The following is an 18276-nucleotide window of genomic DNA, read 5'->3' on the forward strand; positions in this document are numbered from 1 at the left end:
TTTGGTTTTTCTGTTTTAATCTTATCAGGAGATGCATAGTTTCACAGTATGTAACTTTTTTTTGTTGATTTGCATTTCTGTCTCTTTCTTGAATACAATTATACCTTCACAAGAAAGATTGGATCACCTTGAGAAAGAAGTATCAAATTAGGGTTATTTCCCAATTGGCCCATAAAGTGTAACCGACCCCGTCCAAAGTTAGAGCAACCCCAATAGAAACTCCTAAAATGGAGGTTCAGTCTTATTTGAAGAGCCTCTAAATTTTTTCGTGAACCTCCTGAGTTCCAATCCTAATTGCGGCTCCAAATGAGTTCTCAACCCAAATTTAGTTTGTTTTATACGTGTTTGGGACTTTCATACAGACAAAATCAGAGTTGACTGTTAGACCGCTAAGCAGAGAAAATCTCAAAAAGGTCTACTTTGGTCAAAGCGGGATTCTAGGTTAATAAATCAGTTTGTGTAAGAGGTCAGCTCTTATAATAGGGGAACTTCGAAACTCCCCTCTGCAGAACCAGTTCGGGGAGCCGACGGAGTGCAGAATCAAGGTCAGATTAAAAGGTTGCAAGCAAAACAGATAAAATGAAAGTAACAGAACTCAGTGGGCATACATAAACTTCTTTTTCATTATATAGGGAGAAGGTGCAGTTGACAAGACGAGCGGCCCCATAGAAGAAAAGCATAACGAGCAGCTCCCAAATCCGTAGAGAGCTTCTTCAACTTCAAAAATGACTTCTTCAGAATCTAAAAGATGTTTGTTGCTGGTATGACAGAAGTAGCACTCTGGTATTTCTCTTCGAATCATGTCAAATTGAGTTGAATCAACTAGGTTCCAGAAACAAAGGATCATTACATCTCCTGGGACTCCTACATTGAGGCCTGCAGACGATGAACAGAAAGGTTAGAATATACCCAAAGACGCAATACTTGCGTAAAGGGGTCACTCCCCGAGAAAAAGTGGAGAACTATCACAGTAGATAAAGAAGCAATATGAAATATCGAAGTAAGCAGGGAAAGAATTTATTCCCACTAGAGTTATTTATACTCAAGGGTCAACCAATAAAGCATTTATCCAGTTTCGAGAACCAGAAAAGATCAAAAGGCAAAGACCAGAACCAGAAAATCTAGGAGATAAAGAGGCTCTGCAACCCAATGGCTGAAATTACAGTCATGTCGAGACTATAAGGAGGTCCTTAGCTAAAGAAATAAAACATAGTAGAATTTCCCACGAGACAACACTAGTAGCTCAAGGCTACATATTGCAGATAGGTGTGAGAACTATCTCTTAAATAGTCCGAGTATTGATCGAACGAAAGAAAGAGATATCAATTATAGTAAAGAAGCAGTTAGAGATTAATATTTCTCTTTTGTATTGATAATAATGAAGTTTACAAGCATTTATAGACTAATGAAACACAATTAGGGTAAATCTAGGATAAAGATTACAAGTATTTGATGTATATCCTAATTACAACAAGAAGTCTTCTGGAAGGTGGAACCGGGTGGGACCGGTTCCTCTTGGCCGACCGGGTCGGTCGGCTCGAGCATATGGATCGGGTGACCGATCCATATCCATGACTCTAATACTCTCCCTCAAGTTGGAGCAGAAATGTCAATGATGCCCAACTTACCAATAGTAGATCTGAAAGCTTCTGCACCAAGTGGCTTCGTAAAAATGTTTACGAGTTGTTTCGAGGAGGGAGCAAATTGTAGAGAAATCAATTTGCTTTTAATCTTTTCACGCACTAAATGGCAGTCGATTTCTATGTGCGTGGTACGTTCATGAAATATCGGGGTTTCTACAAAGTGAATTGCAGCACGATTGTCATAGTGGACAGACATGGGAGATGAGTGATTGATTCCTAGATCGAGGAGAAGGGATTTGAGACATTGAAGTTCACAGGTGAGTGTGGCAAGTGCTCGATATTCAGCTTCTGCAGAAGAGTGAGCGATAGTGTTATGCTTCTTGGATTTCCAAGAAAGTGGGCTGGAACCCAGCATTGTGAGATAGCCGGTTGTGGAACGTCTGGTGGTCGGACAACCAGCCCAGTCAGAGTCACAAAAACCAGAAACGAGGAGGCGGCTAGAAGAAGATAACAATATTCCTTTTCCAATGGAACCTTCGAGATAACGTAAGACCCGATGGGATCAATCCGTATGAGGGGACAGGGGGTCTTGCATGAACTGACTAAGACTGTTGACCGCGAATGTGATGTCCAGGCGAGTGACCGTGAGGTAAATGAGACGACCTATAAGACGGCGATATACCGTAGGATCTGGAAGTGGTAGACCATCCATCTGACCGAGTTTGGATTTTTGATCCATAGGGAAAGGAAAGATTTTGGAGGTTGTGAGTACAGAATCTTTAAGAATGTCAACGATATATTTACGTTGGCATACCAATATACCCTTCGAAGATCTAGACAGTTCAATCCCCAAGAAGTATTGAAGGCGGCCAAGATCTTTAAGGGAGAAGGCGGAGCAAAGAAACGATGTAAGGGAAGGATTGCCACAGTATTATTCCCTGTGATAATTATGTCGTCAACATACACCAATACATAAACGGGCGTGTTACTTTTACGATACGTGAAGAGAGAGTAATCAGAAAGTGATTGAGTTAATCCTCGTTGCAGAAGAACAGAGGAAAATTTAGAAAACCACTTGCTAGAGGCTTGTTTCAGACCGTAAAGGGATTTATTAAGGCGACAACCACGTGTCTCCCCCTTAAGTGAAAAGCCAGGTGGTAATTTCATAAATACCTCTTCATCCAGATCACCCTGGAGGAAGACATAGTTAACGTCAAGCTGGTGGAGTGTCCAGCCTTTGACGGCCGCAATGGGCAGAAGAACTCGAACAGTGACTAACTTTGCAACAGGGGCGAAAGTATCATTATAGTCAAGTCTTTCGATCTGAGTGTAGCCTTTCGCCACAAGACGAGCTTTGTAACGCTCAATGGACCCATTGGCGTTAAACTTGATTTTATACACCCATTTGCAGCCAATGGGTTTTTTCCCATTTGGGAGAGGAGTCAATGTCCAAGTACGATTGGACTCAAGTGCCTTGATTTCGGCGGCCATGGCCTCTCTCAAAAGAGGGGAGGTCGTAGCTTCTTTGAAAGAGGTTGGCTCGGAATGAAACAGAACCGATGTCAAAAAGATTTTATGTACTGGGGTGAAAGAAGCAACCGAAGGATAATCCGTTAAAGGATAAGAAATGTCAGAACGTGTGTTGGAAAAAGGCAGAGATATGTTGTTACAATCATAATCCGCCAAGTGAGAGGGGGGTCGGTGATTCCGGATCGGTCGTCCGTTAGGTGAAGGAGTGCCCAAATCTAAGGATGGGAGAGGTGGATCCACTGGGTCGGAGGAGTCGGTCGTGGACACCTCTGCGGAAGAGGGAGGATCGACCGACTTGTCGGGTACCCGAACAGTCAGTACTAAAGTGGGGGAGCCCGAGGGCGAGGGTGCCTGTAGAGAGGGAACATCGGGCCGACTGGAGCCCATAGCCGGTGAACCCGAGGGCGAGGATGCCTATAGAGATGGATCAGCAGCTTGTTGATCAGTGGCCCAAATGGACCCCGTAGTCGTTGAAGCAGTGGGTGCCTGCAGAGTCGAGTCAACCGGTTGTGGCAGAAAACCGAACGACCCATTGTCCGTTATGGACAGAATGGGACGTGAAGGGCGAGACGGTGGTCGATCAAAGTTTTGGAACGGAAAACGTGTTTCTTGAAAAGTGCCATTACGAGACGTGTAAATTTTATGAGTTTGTAAATCATAAACGCGATAACACTTTTGGGCATAGGGTAACCTATAAACATGTCGGGAGAAGCACGGGGATCCATTTTAAGACGAATTTAAGTGTTGTGTGCATAGCAAAGACACCAAACACTCGAAGGTGATCGAGAGAGGGAGGAGAACCAATAAGGACTTCATGTGGGGAACGACCATTGAAAATGGGAGTTGCCATTTTATTAATTAAGTAAACGGCCGTTAGGACACATTCACCCCAAAATTTGAGTGGTAAGTGAGCTTGAAAGCAAAGAGCTTTAGCCACATCTAGAATGTGGCGATGTTTACGTTCGACCATCCCGTTTTGTTGAGGAGTGTTGATACAACTCTTTTGATGAACGATCCCTTTATTATTGAAAAATGTTTAGAGTTCGTGAGAAAGAAACTCGAAACCATTATCGGAACGTAAAGTTTGTAAACATGGGAAGAGAAGGTCGCCATTACCCGAACGGACGTTCGTAATGTTGGATTGAAATTGGTTAATGGTATCATTAACAAATTTGGAAATTATCTTGAATGTTTCCGATTTAGAATGCATTAGGTAAACCCAAGTAAACCTAGAGAATCATGACGAGATTCATCATATATCAATACCAGATTCAATTTCAATATAGACCTACGTACAGTAGAGACTGTTCTGACACCTTGTACGAAAACAGTCATAACTCCTCACTCGAAACTCGGATTAATAAACCGTTTGAACTACTAGAAAGTAGACAAACAAACCTTTCCAACCATATAAGAATCACGACAAGATTCATCACGTATCAATACCAGATTTAAGTTTAATCTAGACCGAAATACTGTCCTCTATAGATGTTTTATGGGATTCTAGATAAAATTAATGTCTAAACCATTAAATCATTCTTTAGTGTGATTAACAATTCTAAACTTATCATGGAATAAATTGAAAGAGCCTACAAAAAAATTAGGAGATAGGAAATCTACCTCTTTTCGCCTTAGATGACTTTAAGACCACAACCATGGCTTGTTCTCTCACTAGAGAACTCTATTTCCATTACTTTTCTTCTTTATTCCTCCTCCCTTCACTAAGGAGCGGCTGCACCCTCTTTCTTTTCTATAGGGTTTCCTCAAAAGTGAAGAGAAATAGGGTTTTTAAACCCACCAGTATTTCATCTAAACAAAACTGACCTAGACTTTTATTATTTCCACCCAATTTGGTATATCAAGAAAATATGGGTGTTACACCATGTTGATGGCAATTTTCGCAATATGCCTGAGATCGCTTTGGCCGGGAACGATCTTGTCGTTCGGACCGATCGTATCGATTTCCAAAAGATTGGCCGACGGCGAGAGTAGTGGCATCTGACGTGGCGAGATCCGAGTGAGTAAGATTTTGTTGGATCTCTTCCTGTTTAACCACATTGTGAATCTTAAGCACTGACGGGAAGGGATCCATAAGAAGTATCTGACTTCGGATAGCAGCAAAACGATCATGGAGTTCTTGAAGAAACTCAATGGCCCGATCTTGATTGGATTGGTCAATTAAAGCTTTATCGTGACCACATAAACACGGTTCGACAGCGAGAAGAGATTGAAGCTCATCTTGGTGAGACTTGAGAAGAGTGAAATAAGTAGAGACGTCAGAACCGTCTTGTTTCAACAAAGAGATTGCACGTTTGAGTTGATAAATTTTAGGTGCATTAGTTTGATGAAATCTGACGTAAAGATTCTTCCATATGTCAGGAGCAGATTCATCATATAAAATTGACTGACGGATATCTGGAGAAACCGAGTTGGCTAACCAACTAGATACGAGATCATTACATCTCTCCCATGCATGTAAATCAATGGGAGTCGTTGGTTTAGAAATTGAACCGTCGACGAAACCGAGCTTATCTTTAGCTCGTAAAGCTATTTTCATCCCTCTTGACCAAGAGGCATAGTTATCTCCGAAAAGAAGAGGGGTGATCAGAATAGTAGTAGGTGAATCACTATGATGAATGTCAAATATCGCAGAAGGATGCGGAGGAGTGGCGGGAGTGTAATCCGAAGATGAATCATGAGGTGTAGACATGATGAACACAGAGAGAAAGAAAAATTCGTTTTTCCAAAAAAAAAAAACGTGTGGCTCTTATACCATGTGAGAACTATCTCTTAAATAGACCGAGTATTAGTTGAACGAAAGAAAGAGATATTAGTTATAGTAAAGAAGAAGCAGTTAGAGATTAATATTTCTCTTGTGTATTGATAAAAATGAAGTTTACAAGTATTTATAGACTAATGAAACACAATTAGGGTCAATCTAGGATAGAGATTACAAGTATTTGATGTATATCCTAATTACAACAAGAAGTCTTCTAGAAGGTGGGACCGGTTCCTCTTGGCCGACCGGGTCGGTCGGCTCGGACGGCCGATCCATATCCATAACTCTAATAATAGGGCGGTGAGTATAATTCAAAGATAGAGCAGGCAGACAAACAAAAAGGTACAAGATTGCTATGATAAAGATTAGATTTTATTCAAAACCAATGTCTATTATAGAAGAAATTACAATCCAGAGAAACAAGGATCAGAACGCATCTATATGGGAAAGAAAGACCCCATCATCCACTAATCGTCAGAAGCTTGTTGATACACCAGCCAAGCTAACATGGGACGAGTCAGGGCCGACCTTGATAACCGGAGGCATTGCTCGCTTTGGGCCACAAACTTTTGGGGACCACACATACAAAAGTGCCTGTAACCATTTTTTGCCTGTAACCATTTTAGCAATTAAATGTTTTTAACCTGGCCCATCTCGTCACTAAGGGGGGGGGGGGGGGGGGGGGTAGTGGTTGGGGATTTGGAGGGACATTGCCATGTCCCTCCAAATCCTATGTTATTGGTTGGGGACATTTTAAATGTCCCCAAATGTCTGTGTTATTGGTTGGTGACATTTAAAATGTCTCAAAATGTCTCTAAATGTCCGTGTTATTCGTTTGAGACATTTCAAATGTCCTGAAATGTCTGTGGTATTCGTTAGAGACACGAAATTACGGACTTTTCAAGACAAATTGGTTTTGGAGACATGTGAGGACATTTTAGTGTAAATTTGGAGAGCTTTTGGAGAGAAAATGTCTTTCAAAATATGGAAGACACTTGCGGACATTTCATTAAGAAATATAAAAATAATTATTATTAAATAATTTATAATAAATAATATATAAAAATATTAATTATTATAATACTTTATTATAGTAATAATGATATTATTGCCATTACTATATTATTATATTATTATAATATTATCTTATTATTATATTATTATACTATATTATTATTATCTTATTATATGTTACTATATTATTGTATTATTATTATATTATATTATTACTATATTATATTATTATTATTATATTATAGTAATAATGATATTATTATCATATTACTATATTATATTATTATTATCCTATTATTATTACATTATTTTCTTATATTACTATATTATTGTATTATTATTATTATATTATTGTATTATTATTATTATTATTATTATTATTATTATTATTATTATATTTTATAATATTATCTTATTATATTACTATGTTATATTATTATTATCTTATTATATGTTACTATATTATTGTATTATTATATTATTATATTATTATATTATATTATAGTAATAATGATATTATTATCATATTACTATATTATATTATTATTATATTATATTATATATATATATATATATTAGTATACTATATAAAATAATACATATTTACCAATTGTCCATCAATGTTCACAGATATCTACGGATGGCTACCAAAGTCGAAAAATATATTTTCAAAATAATGGTACAATTATTTTTATTTCATATGATTAAACGATAATGATAAAATTAAATAAATAAGTGTCCACTAATTGTCCATAAATGTCCTCAGATATCCACAGACGTCCACAAAACTCGAAAAATATATTTTTAAAATATGAGTACAAATATATTATTTTGTATGGTTAGACAATAATGATAATACTAAAATAATAAATGCCTACCAATTGTCATCCATGATGAGATAATAATAATAATAATAATAATAATAATAATAATAATAATATTAATAATAATAATAATATTAATAATAATAATAATAATAATAATATTAATAATAATAATAATAATAATAATATCCACTACACATTTTGTCCATGGATTCAATATGTTGAAATGTCTCCAAAACATTTTGTCTATAAACCAAATGTCTTGAAATGTCCATAAAGACTTTTTGTCCATGAATCAAATGTCTTAAAATGTCTATAAAGACCTTTTGTCTACAGACAAATGTCTCGAAATGTCTTAAAATGTCTCGAAATGTCTACGAGACATTTTGTCCACGAATGTCCTCCTAAATCCCTATCCACTACCCCCCCTAATATAAGAGCGCCCACATTCAACATACTCTTTGATATCTTTTCAATAAGTGGGCCCCATGAAACTCTTTTAATAACCTTTTGGGTGTTGACACATGTCTCTTAACAAGTACCCATTGTGCATCTCTCCCGGACTCCACTCCTCTACCTTCTGTCTATCACTTCTCTAATTCTCTCTATGTCACTATTTCTTACTCGAGCAATGATGCTATGCCCGACAAGTAACCCGGCTGAATCCTGGGCGGGGTACTTGGACGGCTAGATCGTGCCCGTCCAAGTACTCCGGCCGGGATTCAGCCGGGATACTTGCCGGGCATAATACCATTATCTTATTCCATCCCAATCTTCATCTCTCCGTATTTTCATCTTAATACCTATATTTTTCGTTTGGTGAGAAGAATGCCTTTGATATCCTCTATAACAATTTTTTTTGGTTTTGAAGAGATCCTCTATAACAATATTAGTTATCATTTTTTGCTATGGGAACGAAAAATATAGGAACCTTTTATTAGATACGTTGTGTTACTCTTTTTTTTTTTTTTCTTTCATTTGCTTTTTTATTTTTATTTTGACTTCGCCAATAAGTTCATTTCATTAGTGTTCATTATTGTTATCGTTATAATATATTAAGGTTGTCATAGTTTGAGTATACTTATTAATTCCGTCATATTTTTAAAATGTAATCAACTTAAGTACCTGTTTTTTATGGTTCCCATCATTTTTTCTTCTGCTAAAGTTATATCAAATGAGAGTTGCCAAAAAATTAGGATTTTCAACCCCTTGAAACAGTAAACCTCTTTACAAACAAATTACATTATTCTCATCATGGATGTCGAGAATTTAAGTTAGATAAACTTTATCTTATCTTAGATAAATCTAAATGACCATCTGTGTTAGAGAGATCTCCTTCTAATCATTACTGTAATACAAGGAATAAGGTTGGCCTAAGTTCACGAGGGCCTAAGGTGAACTTCAAATTTATGATAATACGAGGGGCCTCATTTTTAGACTTCGCTTCGGCCCACCACAAAGTCAAGGCCGACCGTGGGACGAGTAGAGCCCCATCACAACGAAATCACTATTTGAAGCAGCAACCAAATTATGATGGAAGGAGGAAAAGGTCGTGTGGAGGAAAATTCCGAGTTATTCTATTTCCCTATAGTGAACAATAATTGAGGACAAGCAGACTGGAGAATGCAGGCCATTTCCTCTCTCATCTCCTTGGCTCCTTGATGAATACACAACCTTTCCCCACGCATTTGTCAGTTTCGGAAGAACTATCCTCTAAACAGTCATACATACGTGGTTACCATTTAGACCGGTGTCTAACAACGACATCATCTCACTGTGCATCGCATCAACTCATCGAACCCTATATAAGCATATCAAGTTTTTCCAGAAAACGACCAAAAGTCACATTCTAAAGTCACATTCTAAACTTGGACTTTGAATTCTTTCCTTAAAGTACAAAAAATCAGCCAACTTGAATTTCATCAAGTCCTTAGAGAGAATTTGATATGTGACCGTAGATCCCGGTTATCTGCAAAATAACTGAGAAACCACTTTTCAATATCTCCATTTACATATAGCTCTAACATTGTTAAAAAAGGAAAGAAATTCACCCTTTTTATCTACTTAGTGGTGGTTTCAATACTTTTTTTTGTTGATGAAAGTGGTTTGATTACGTAATAAATAACAGCAATTGTTGGTGTAAAGAAATACTCCATTATTCAGCATATTACTTGCAAGGATTGGGAAAATGTTGGGCATAAAAAACAAATATCTCTCAAGATACAATAACAGTAGTCATTAGTGTTCATATTGTTGGGTTTTCCTCCTAGTGGGGAAACCTAGTTGGGTTTGGTTTAGAAAACAAACCCGGACCCGAGTCGAGTTTCTTTGGGTCGGTTACTTATGACGGTGGAATTAGGGTTAAGGGGGAGTCTATAAATACTTCCTTAATTTTAATTAGAAGTTGAGAACACAATTAGAAACGCAAAAGAGAAGAGGGGAGAGAAGGAGGTTGCGAGCGGGGCAGAACTTTTTCAGCACGCAGAGTCTTCGTTGTTCGGAAAATCCGACGGTGAGATCTTCTCTAATTGAGCTAAAATTTTGTAGAGGTATTCCTGACTTTCTCGTCTAGTATTTGTATGGTGGGATCGTCGATTGGTGGCCAGAATCCTAGTGAATTTAGGGTCGTTTTGGACTGCAAATTTCTGGGTTGTTTTGTTCTTTCTTGTGAGGGTTTCTCCGTATTTCTTCGTGTTTGAGATTGATTCCTTTTTGGGGGTCTGAGTCACGGGTAGACGTAGTGTGTAACTACATATCTTATTATAGTTGATTTGGTTGGACTACGAGTCCCGTGGTTTTTACTTCTCATATTGATGAGGTTTTCCACGTTAAAAATCGTTGTCTTATTTACTTTCAGTTCTTCGTTTATTGTTACCACTATTCTTCTATATTATCCTCGTAACTAACACAAAGGCGAAAACTCTTGTTTCCGCTACGTCGACTCGACCCGTTTTTCCCAACAAGTGGTATCAGAGCTCCAGGTTAGAGAGTTCATTGGATTGTGATAACTTTGGTTATTGATTTGTTTGTGTTAGTGACGAAAAATATGGGTAGAATGATAAGTTTGAATGGTGCTAATTATCATCTATGGAAGGGTAAGATGGAAGACTTGCTCTTTGTGAAGGAATTTCACGCTCCGGTGTTTTATGAGAAGAAACCCGATGAGAAGACTGGAGATTAGTGGGCGACTGAAGATCAGTGGGCATTGCTACATCGCCAAGTGTGTGGTTTGATGAGGCAATGGGCAGATGATAATATGCTGCATCATATTGAGAATGAGACTAATTCTCGTTCGTTGTGGTTGAAGCTGGAGCAGTTGTTTGCTTCGAAGACAGGAAACAATAATTCTCTTAAACCTTGGGTTTGTATAAAATGTTTTTGGTTCCTGGAAAGACAACAAACAAAAGCACTTAGATAATGGGAAGTTTAAGGGCACAACCTCCTTACAATTAGTACACACGATTACGGCACAAGCAGGAATTTTTTTTTCAAACAACACATTACTTGTGCACATGCCCCACCTTGATGCCATGTCTCGTCTGCTGAGGAACCCCCGCCGATAACTACCACGACCTTTGCTCTTATTCATATTTTATTTTCCTCTTAAACCAGAATCGAATAGAACTTGGATGGCCGACGACATTGGTAAACACAACTACCATTAGGATGACCCAACCGACATCTTGAAGGATGGATTGTTTCTTTTTCAGGATAGTCGGTAGCATTAATAAATTTCCCAGCCATCTCGCTTCGTAGATGGGTTGCTTCTTCTCATCTCTTTGTAGATGGGTTGTTTCTTTTCCTCTCTTTGTAGAAGGGGTTTTCCTTCTCAGCTCATTTTGTAGATGGGTTGTTTATTCTCCTTTTTCTCTCTCTGGATGGTTCTCTCGCTCTAAAACGTAATGTACGGTGCCATTATACTGCGAAGGTCGTTTTGGTGGACGGTGGTCGTACCACTGGCAGCTTCATCAGTGGTTTGGTCCAACCACTGGTACGACTCTTCCACCGGTTAGGTAACCTGTGTGACAGTTGTTTCTACAGCTTACTTTTGTGCATTTCTCTTTAAATCTGAGTACTTGCATTCCAAACTCTCTCCCTCTCTCTTACTCGTTCTAATCTGATGATTGTTCCCTATCAGTGAAGCTTTTGGGTTTAACCAATATTGGTCAGTCTCTAGACCAAGTAAAAGAGGGGTGGTGTGTGGAATGGTAAAACCAGTTTTACTAACCCTGGACCATTAGTTTTACCAACCCTACTGCCCTGACGTTTTTGAATTTGGCCCAGTGGTTTGCACTAATTTTAGTTGTATTGACTACGATATCATTATAAAGACATTAGTACATCAATACGATAGGATGAGCGCGACCAACCATCGAGTTTAAACTTTATAGAAACTACTGACACAAAACACATGTAACTATAAGTTCAATAATATCATGAACTGCACTTCGATTGGGCTATTAGTTGTTGGCGACTTGGATTAGGTTAAACGCTTAATGTAAGCAGGAAAAGCAAGATTAGTCTAAGCAAGTGCCACTTGTCGAGGGCCACAACCATATAAAATGTTATTGACACGATCAACAAAATAATTACCTTGATTCAGTGGTGCTCTTTGGGCTTTAGGCCATAGTTTAGCTGGCTATGGGGCGGTTTTTTGTAAGGGTTTGAATTCGACGGTTTCATGCTTATCACATCTTTAAGGGTTAATTCCGTTTTGGCCCCCAATTGTTGACCAACTCACCGTTTTGGCCCCCAATTGTGTCCGGCAGTTCGTTTTGGCCCCAAAAAATTCCTAAATGGCCCCAAATTTTTTCAACCTCCCAATTCTACCCCCATGGCATTTCTGTAATTATTTTTTTTTTCCTTTTCTTTGTCCACCTCATCTAACAATTGACACATCACTCTGTCCACCTCACCCTTCTTCTCCGGCGAAAGGTTGCCGGCCGGAATAAAAAATTCCGGCCGGCCACCTTTACCAAAATATATTTTTTTTTTTTTTTATTTCTCTCTCTTCTTCATCTCCTTCTTTCTCTCTCTTCTTCATCTCCTTCTTTCTCTCTCTTCTTCATCTCTTTCTTTCTCTCTTCTTCTTTCTTTACCTCTCTCTCTCTCTAACCCCTCTCTTTCTCTTTCTCCAACCCCTCTCTCTCTCTATCTTTAAAACTCCGGCGAAGGGGCGGAGCCCCTTCGCCGGAGAACCAGACCTTGAAGGTCTGGTTGGAAACCAGACCTTCAAGGTCTGGTGAGAAACCAGATTCGGTCTGGTTTCAAACCAGACCGAGATCTGGTTTCTACAACCAGATCCCGGTCTGGTTTGAAACCAGATCGGAATCTGGTTTCAACTAACCAGAACGAAATCTGGTTAGTTGAAACCAGATTCCGATCTGGTTTCAAACCAGACCGGGATCTGGTTGTAGAAACCAGATCTCGGTCTGGTTTGAAACCAGACCGAATCTGGTTTCTCACCAGACCTTGAAGGTCTGGTTTCCAACCAGACCTTCAAGGTCTGGTTCTCCGGCGAAGGGGCTCCGCCCCTTCGCCGGAGTTTTAAAGATAGAGAGAGAGAGGGGTTGGAGAAAGAGAAAGAGAGGGGTTAGAGAGAGAGAGAGGTAAAGAAAGAAGAAGAGAGAAAGAAAGAGATGAAGAAGAGAGAGAAAGAAGGAGATGAAGAAGAGAGAGAAAGAAGGAGATGAAGAAGAGAGAGAAATAAAAAAAAAAAAAATTATTTTGGTAAAGGTGGCCGGCCGGAATTTTTTATTCCGGCCGGCAACCTTTCGCCGGAGAAGGGTGAGGTGGACAGAGTGATGTGTCAATTGTTAGATGAGGTGGACAAAGAAAAGGAAAAAAAAAATAATTACAGAAATGCCATGGGGGTAGAATTGGGAGGTTGAAAAAATTTGGGGCCATTTAGGAATTTTTTGGGGCCAAAACGAACTGCCGGACACAATTGGGGGCCAAAACGGTGAGTTGGTCAACAATTGGGGGCCAAAACGGAATTAACCCCATCTTTAATGTATCAATGCTAGTGTAATGACTATCGTAGATCGTAGTCAATTTCCAAAAGAAACAAAAAAATTAAAAAGATTCATACAAAATACTGAAAGAGTTGCGTATTGGAATGACAAATTAGATGAAGGAAAGAATTAATATGAAAGATATTGGGAATTTAGGGTTGGCTTTGCACATCTTAGCGGATATTTACTCCTGTCAGAGGCATCGTTGTTGGACCTAGTCTTCAAATTTCACAACTTTTTGCCTGTTTGTTTCACTGAATTTCAATTGAGTACGATACAATAGGAACAACGCTATGTAGTATTTCTCTTTTCCATTTTTCTTTTCGTAAAAATACTTTATGCGCACTCAATTAACTATATTTTGGTATTGATGCCAGCCTATTTTTCTATCACTCCTGTTTAGTAAATTTTGATGGCCTAAATTACTAGTACAAAATCTGCAATTAGTATTTTAACTCCGGGGCCGTGACGGACATTTTAGGGCTTCGTAAACTCCATTTGTCGATTTTACATACCTAAAATTTAAGAAGTAAACTATTGGCCAAGCATTTAATTTTATTAAAGTCATTAGCCATAGAAAAAACAACAACCTACTTATGAAATGTATGATGTTGAAATCTGATTGGCTTGGTATTTTTCTATGCCACCCTATTGTACTATCATTCCTGTCTAGTCCTTGTGTCAAACACGTGTGTGGATTTGTGCGAGTGCAAAAAACGTGTGTAATGTTGTGTATGCGTGAAATGCGTGTTCGAACTATTTTCAGTTTTTTCATTTTCAAATTCAATTTGTTTTTTGTGGGGACCAACCTAATTTGGCCGTCAGGTTTGCTCCAACAGTCATGTGGGGAAGCCCTCACTCGACTCTTAATGAGAACAACTCTAATCTAAGGTAGTTGAGGGCCAAAATTCAAATCTTAAGCCTCTCGTTTGGGGTTTATCACATGACCGTTGGGTTCTTAAGTCACGTGGGGAATCCACATGGTCGTTGTAGCAAATCTAACAACCAAATTTGGTTGGTTCCTTATAAATACAGAACCAACCGATATTTAAAAAAAAAATTAATTTCAAAAAAGAAAAAAGAAACAAGTTTCAAAAAGAAAAACTGAAAATAGTCCTAACAAGTGTTTTGCCCAAAACCGGCACACGTGTCTGACACGAACACAACTTTACCCTTGAGTTGATTTTTTGAGGTTGAACCTCTTGATTTAATTTTGATAGAAAAAAATAATGTTTTAGGGCTAGTTCCCTCTTGGATTGAAGTTGCTTAAAGTTTGTTGTGGTACTGAAGATGTAGAATACTTTTTTTTTTTTGTTAAGTGAAGATGTAGAATACTTGTTCGTTACAAAGGAATGGGAAGGTTGGAACCAGGTAGTGGTGCTTATCGGGCTAAGCTGAGAGTCTGGCCCAACATCCCAGGTGAAAAAATGTCCACGGTCGGGCCAAGTTAGCTTATACCAAGGCCTGGTGCAGGACCGAGACTTAATATACCACATTTAGGGCTGGTCGGACTGAGCTTGTTCAATCGGTGCTAACACTTTTTTTAGTAAACGTTATTGTCTAGAAGATTTTTCCAAAATTTAAAATATAGTCCTTCTTAGAAATAAAATAACCTATTAAATTGCAAGGGTTAAAAAAAGGAAACAGGAAATTGAAATAAAATAACTAATGTAAGAAAAAATGAAGCAGAAGAAATTGCAAGGGTTAAAAAAAGAAAATTGAAATATCTCTCTCAATAAAATAACTAATTTAAGAAAAAAAAAGAAACAATAAGTAGAATACCGACAAGGGAGAAGTTTTATATTTTAAAGTTAGTTATATAGCAATAATAAGTATGAAATTCGGGCGGTATGTTTCAGGAGGGTGCCTAGAGCAAAATTATGAGGCGCCTATAGAAGCACTGGGTTAAAACCTGATCAAATTTGATTGATACAACTGTTCGTGCTCTATGGCACGAGATATACCCTGGTATAATAATATATCAAAACTTTATCCATAACGACAATAATAAAGTTATGTTAAGCCCGTTTATATGAGTTGCTTTCATTTGTTTTCTTAATTACAAAATATAGCATGCATAATTCTTTTCGAAGATATAATATTACATATACATCAATATATTTTAGATTTTATTTTTATTATGTGATATACAGTTTGTGAGTATAATTACCTTTAGGCTTTAGTTATAGTAGAGATGAAGATACAGAGTGGAGGGTGACTATGAGAAAGAGAAGCGAGTAGAGAAGGGGAGGAAGCGAAGGGGTTGGTGTTGGGATCTACACCCTTCTACTAGTGTTTATAGCGGAACTAAGACATCTAATGTCTACACTAGTATTCCCAGGATCACATGCATAAGCCCATAATAATACTAAGTAAAACTAGAAAGAAAAATTCCTTATTCGCTAGTTTTCCCTCGAACCTTTCCAATTGCTTATAAGAAGACCAAGAGCTTCAAGCGTAGCTCCTCTACTTGGGACACGAGTAATCAACTTGATCTCCCACCTTGTTGTTTAGCTAGCACACCAATGGTGGTTGGAAGAAGAACTCCTTTCTTCTTGACTAGATAGATAGTTAATGGGAATTAACTCACTTTCTCCTCTCTACTTGATATGGTAGAGTAAGAAAGCTTAGAGAGAAATTCCACACCTCATTCTCTGCTCTAAAAGTGTTTATATAGAACCCTAATGAGAATACACCTCCTCAAAGGTTTCCTAAAACACCCTTTAGAATAAGATTTAGGGAAATAGTCGAAAATAACAACTATTGATATCAATTCCCTAATGAGGAGGTGTCCAAACACCACGAAATTTTGCATGCATACTACTGGATATGTCAGAAATATACCCTCAAAATTTCAGTCTAATCCGAGCCCTAGAAGTGCCCGAATCGGCTAAGGCCTAAAAACCCTATTTTTGGCCTTTTTGTACTATCTTTGCCTAATTCCTTTTTAGGCCTATGAGATATGTTTATGGGACATTCCATTGTTATATCTCACTCCCACTAGTCATATCCTAGATCAATTTGACACTCTTATGTGTAATCCGTTGTAGGATCCGATCGAAGTTAGTCGCGAATTACTTCGTAATTCGACGATCGTAGTTGGTCTCTAGCTACAACTCTACGATCCCTAAATCAATCGGACTTGATGATCTTCCACATCAATTTTCCTGTTCGACAAATTGTTCGCATTGCCACCTTGGTCGAAGGACATCTCCTTCAACTCCTTCAGACTCCCACTTGGACTTAGAACAAGTACAATGCTCGATTCTCATGTCACTTAGTATCCCATCTGATACGTCACGTCATTCAGACTTTCTTGATCTCGAGTACAACTGTCAAAACAAATGATTAACTTTTAACCGATTTGAGCACGGCCATGCATTTTCAGTTGTTGCTCGTTAAGTGGCCCGAGGACACTGTATCCTAACATGGTTAGGAGGACATAATCCATTCTTGCGCTCCCACTCAACTTCATGTCTACCCTGTCCTTCCCAGTATCCGTTTTTATAACCTCCTTTTACGGCGCGACGTTTAACGGAACCAAAGTTAGACATTCCTTACATAAGATGAGCTGAGCACTCATGTTTTGAGGAATCTCTTCAATCTTGTCTTTATGAGAAGTTTGATGATTCATCATTCTTTGGATGAACTTCTCATGTTGAGGGTTATTCCAGCGTATAATCCTTATTATGCACTCACGTAGTCGAATCGAATACACTATTCCTATAGCCCATGAAACTGCGTTATCCCATCGACTCCCGTACTAGTCTTCGTGAGTCATTGTTGTCCATGCAATGACTTGGACGAGGGAATTGATAATGAATCACTCCAAGTTCACTTAGTAGGGTTTCATTCATCAGATCACGCATCTGACAAGCCTACTCGGAGTGCTTTCTTTATCTACAGACTGTGTCTTAAATACCAAACCAAATTTTAAGGACAAAAATAAAATTCCTTTTTATTTTATTTATCGAATGCAAGTAATTCGGTACATAAATTCTTTTATGAATCCAAATTACATTTGTTGCCATTCCCCAATACGCTTTATATCGATGCCCCTCATGTGTGAATCATGTTTGGGCTGAGGTAACGGTTTAGTCAACAGATCTGGAACATTGTCATCCTGTGAACCTTGCAAATGACCACATCTTTTCTCTCTATGATTTCTCTAATCTAGTGGTACTTCCTTTGGATATGCTTGGATTTTTGGTGTGCTCTTGGTTCCTTGGCTTGGGCTATCGCTCCATTGTTGTCACAATAGAGTGTCACTCCCTCTTCTATGCCAGGTAAGACACCAAGTTCTATTATGAACTTCTTTATCCAAACTCCTTCCTTTGCAGCTTCCGAGGTCGCTAGGTATTCTGCTTCAGTGGTAAAGTCTGCAATTGTGCTTTTCTTGGAACTTTTCCAACTCACTGCTCCTCCATTCAGACAGTAGACGTAACTAGACTGCGATTTGAAGTCGTCTCTATCCGTCTGAAAGCTTGCTTCCACATGGCCTACAACCTTTAGAGTATCTTCCCCGTCATATG

The 18276-nt window shown here is 38.4% G+C and overlaps 1 protein-coding gene across 1 annotated transcript; it reads right to left on the bottom strand.

Annotated features, from left to right (window-relative positions):
- Positions 1-4971: 4971 nt before the first annotated feature.
- On the bottom strand, positions 4972-5823 carry LOC147543591 (uncharacterized). Its single transcript, XM_086635476.1, has one exon. It carries the CDS (start codon positions 5821-5823, stop codon positions 4972-4974), a length of 852 nt encoding a protein of 283 aa, XP_086491602.1.
- Between the last annotated feature and the right edge of the window lie 12453 nt (positions 5824-18276).

Source organism: Eschscholzia californica, unplaced genomic scaffold (assembly GCF_041429995.1).
Source record: "Eschscholzia californica isolate CP2 unplaced genomic scaffold, dmEscCali1.0.p SCAF_4, whole genome shotgun sequence".
NCBI classification, from domain to species: Eukaryota; Viridiplantae; Streptophyta; class Magnoliopsida; order Ranunculales; family Papaveraceae; genus Eschscholzia; species Eschscholzia californica.

Excerpts from the sequence above, each read along its gene's own strand:
- LOC147543591 (XM_086635476.1), bottom strand. The coding sequence starts at position 5,823 with ATGTCTACACCTCATGATTCATCTTCGGATTACACTCCCGCCACTCCT.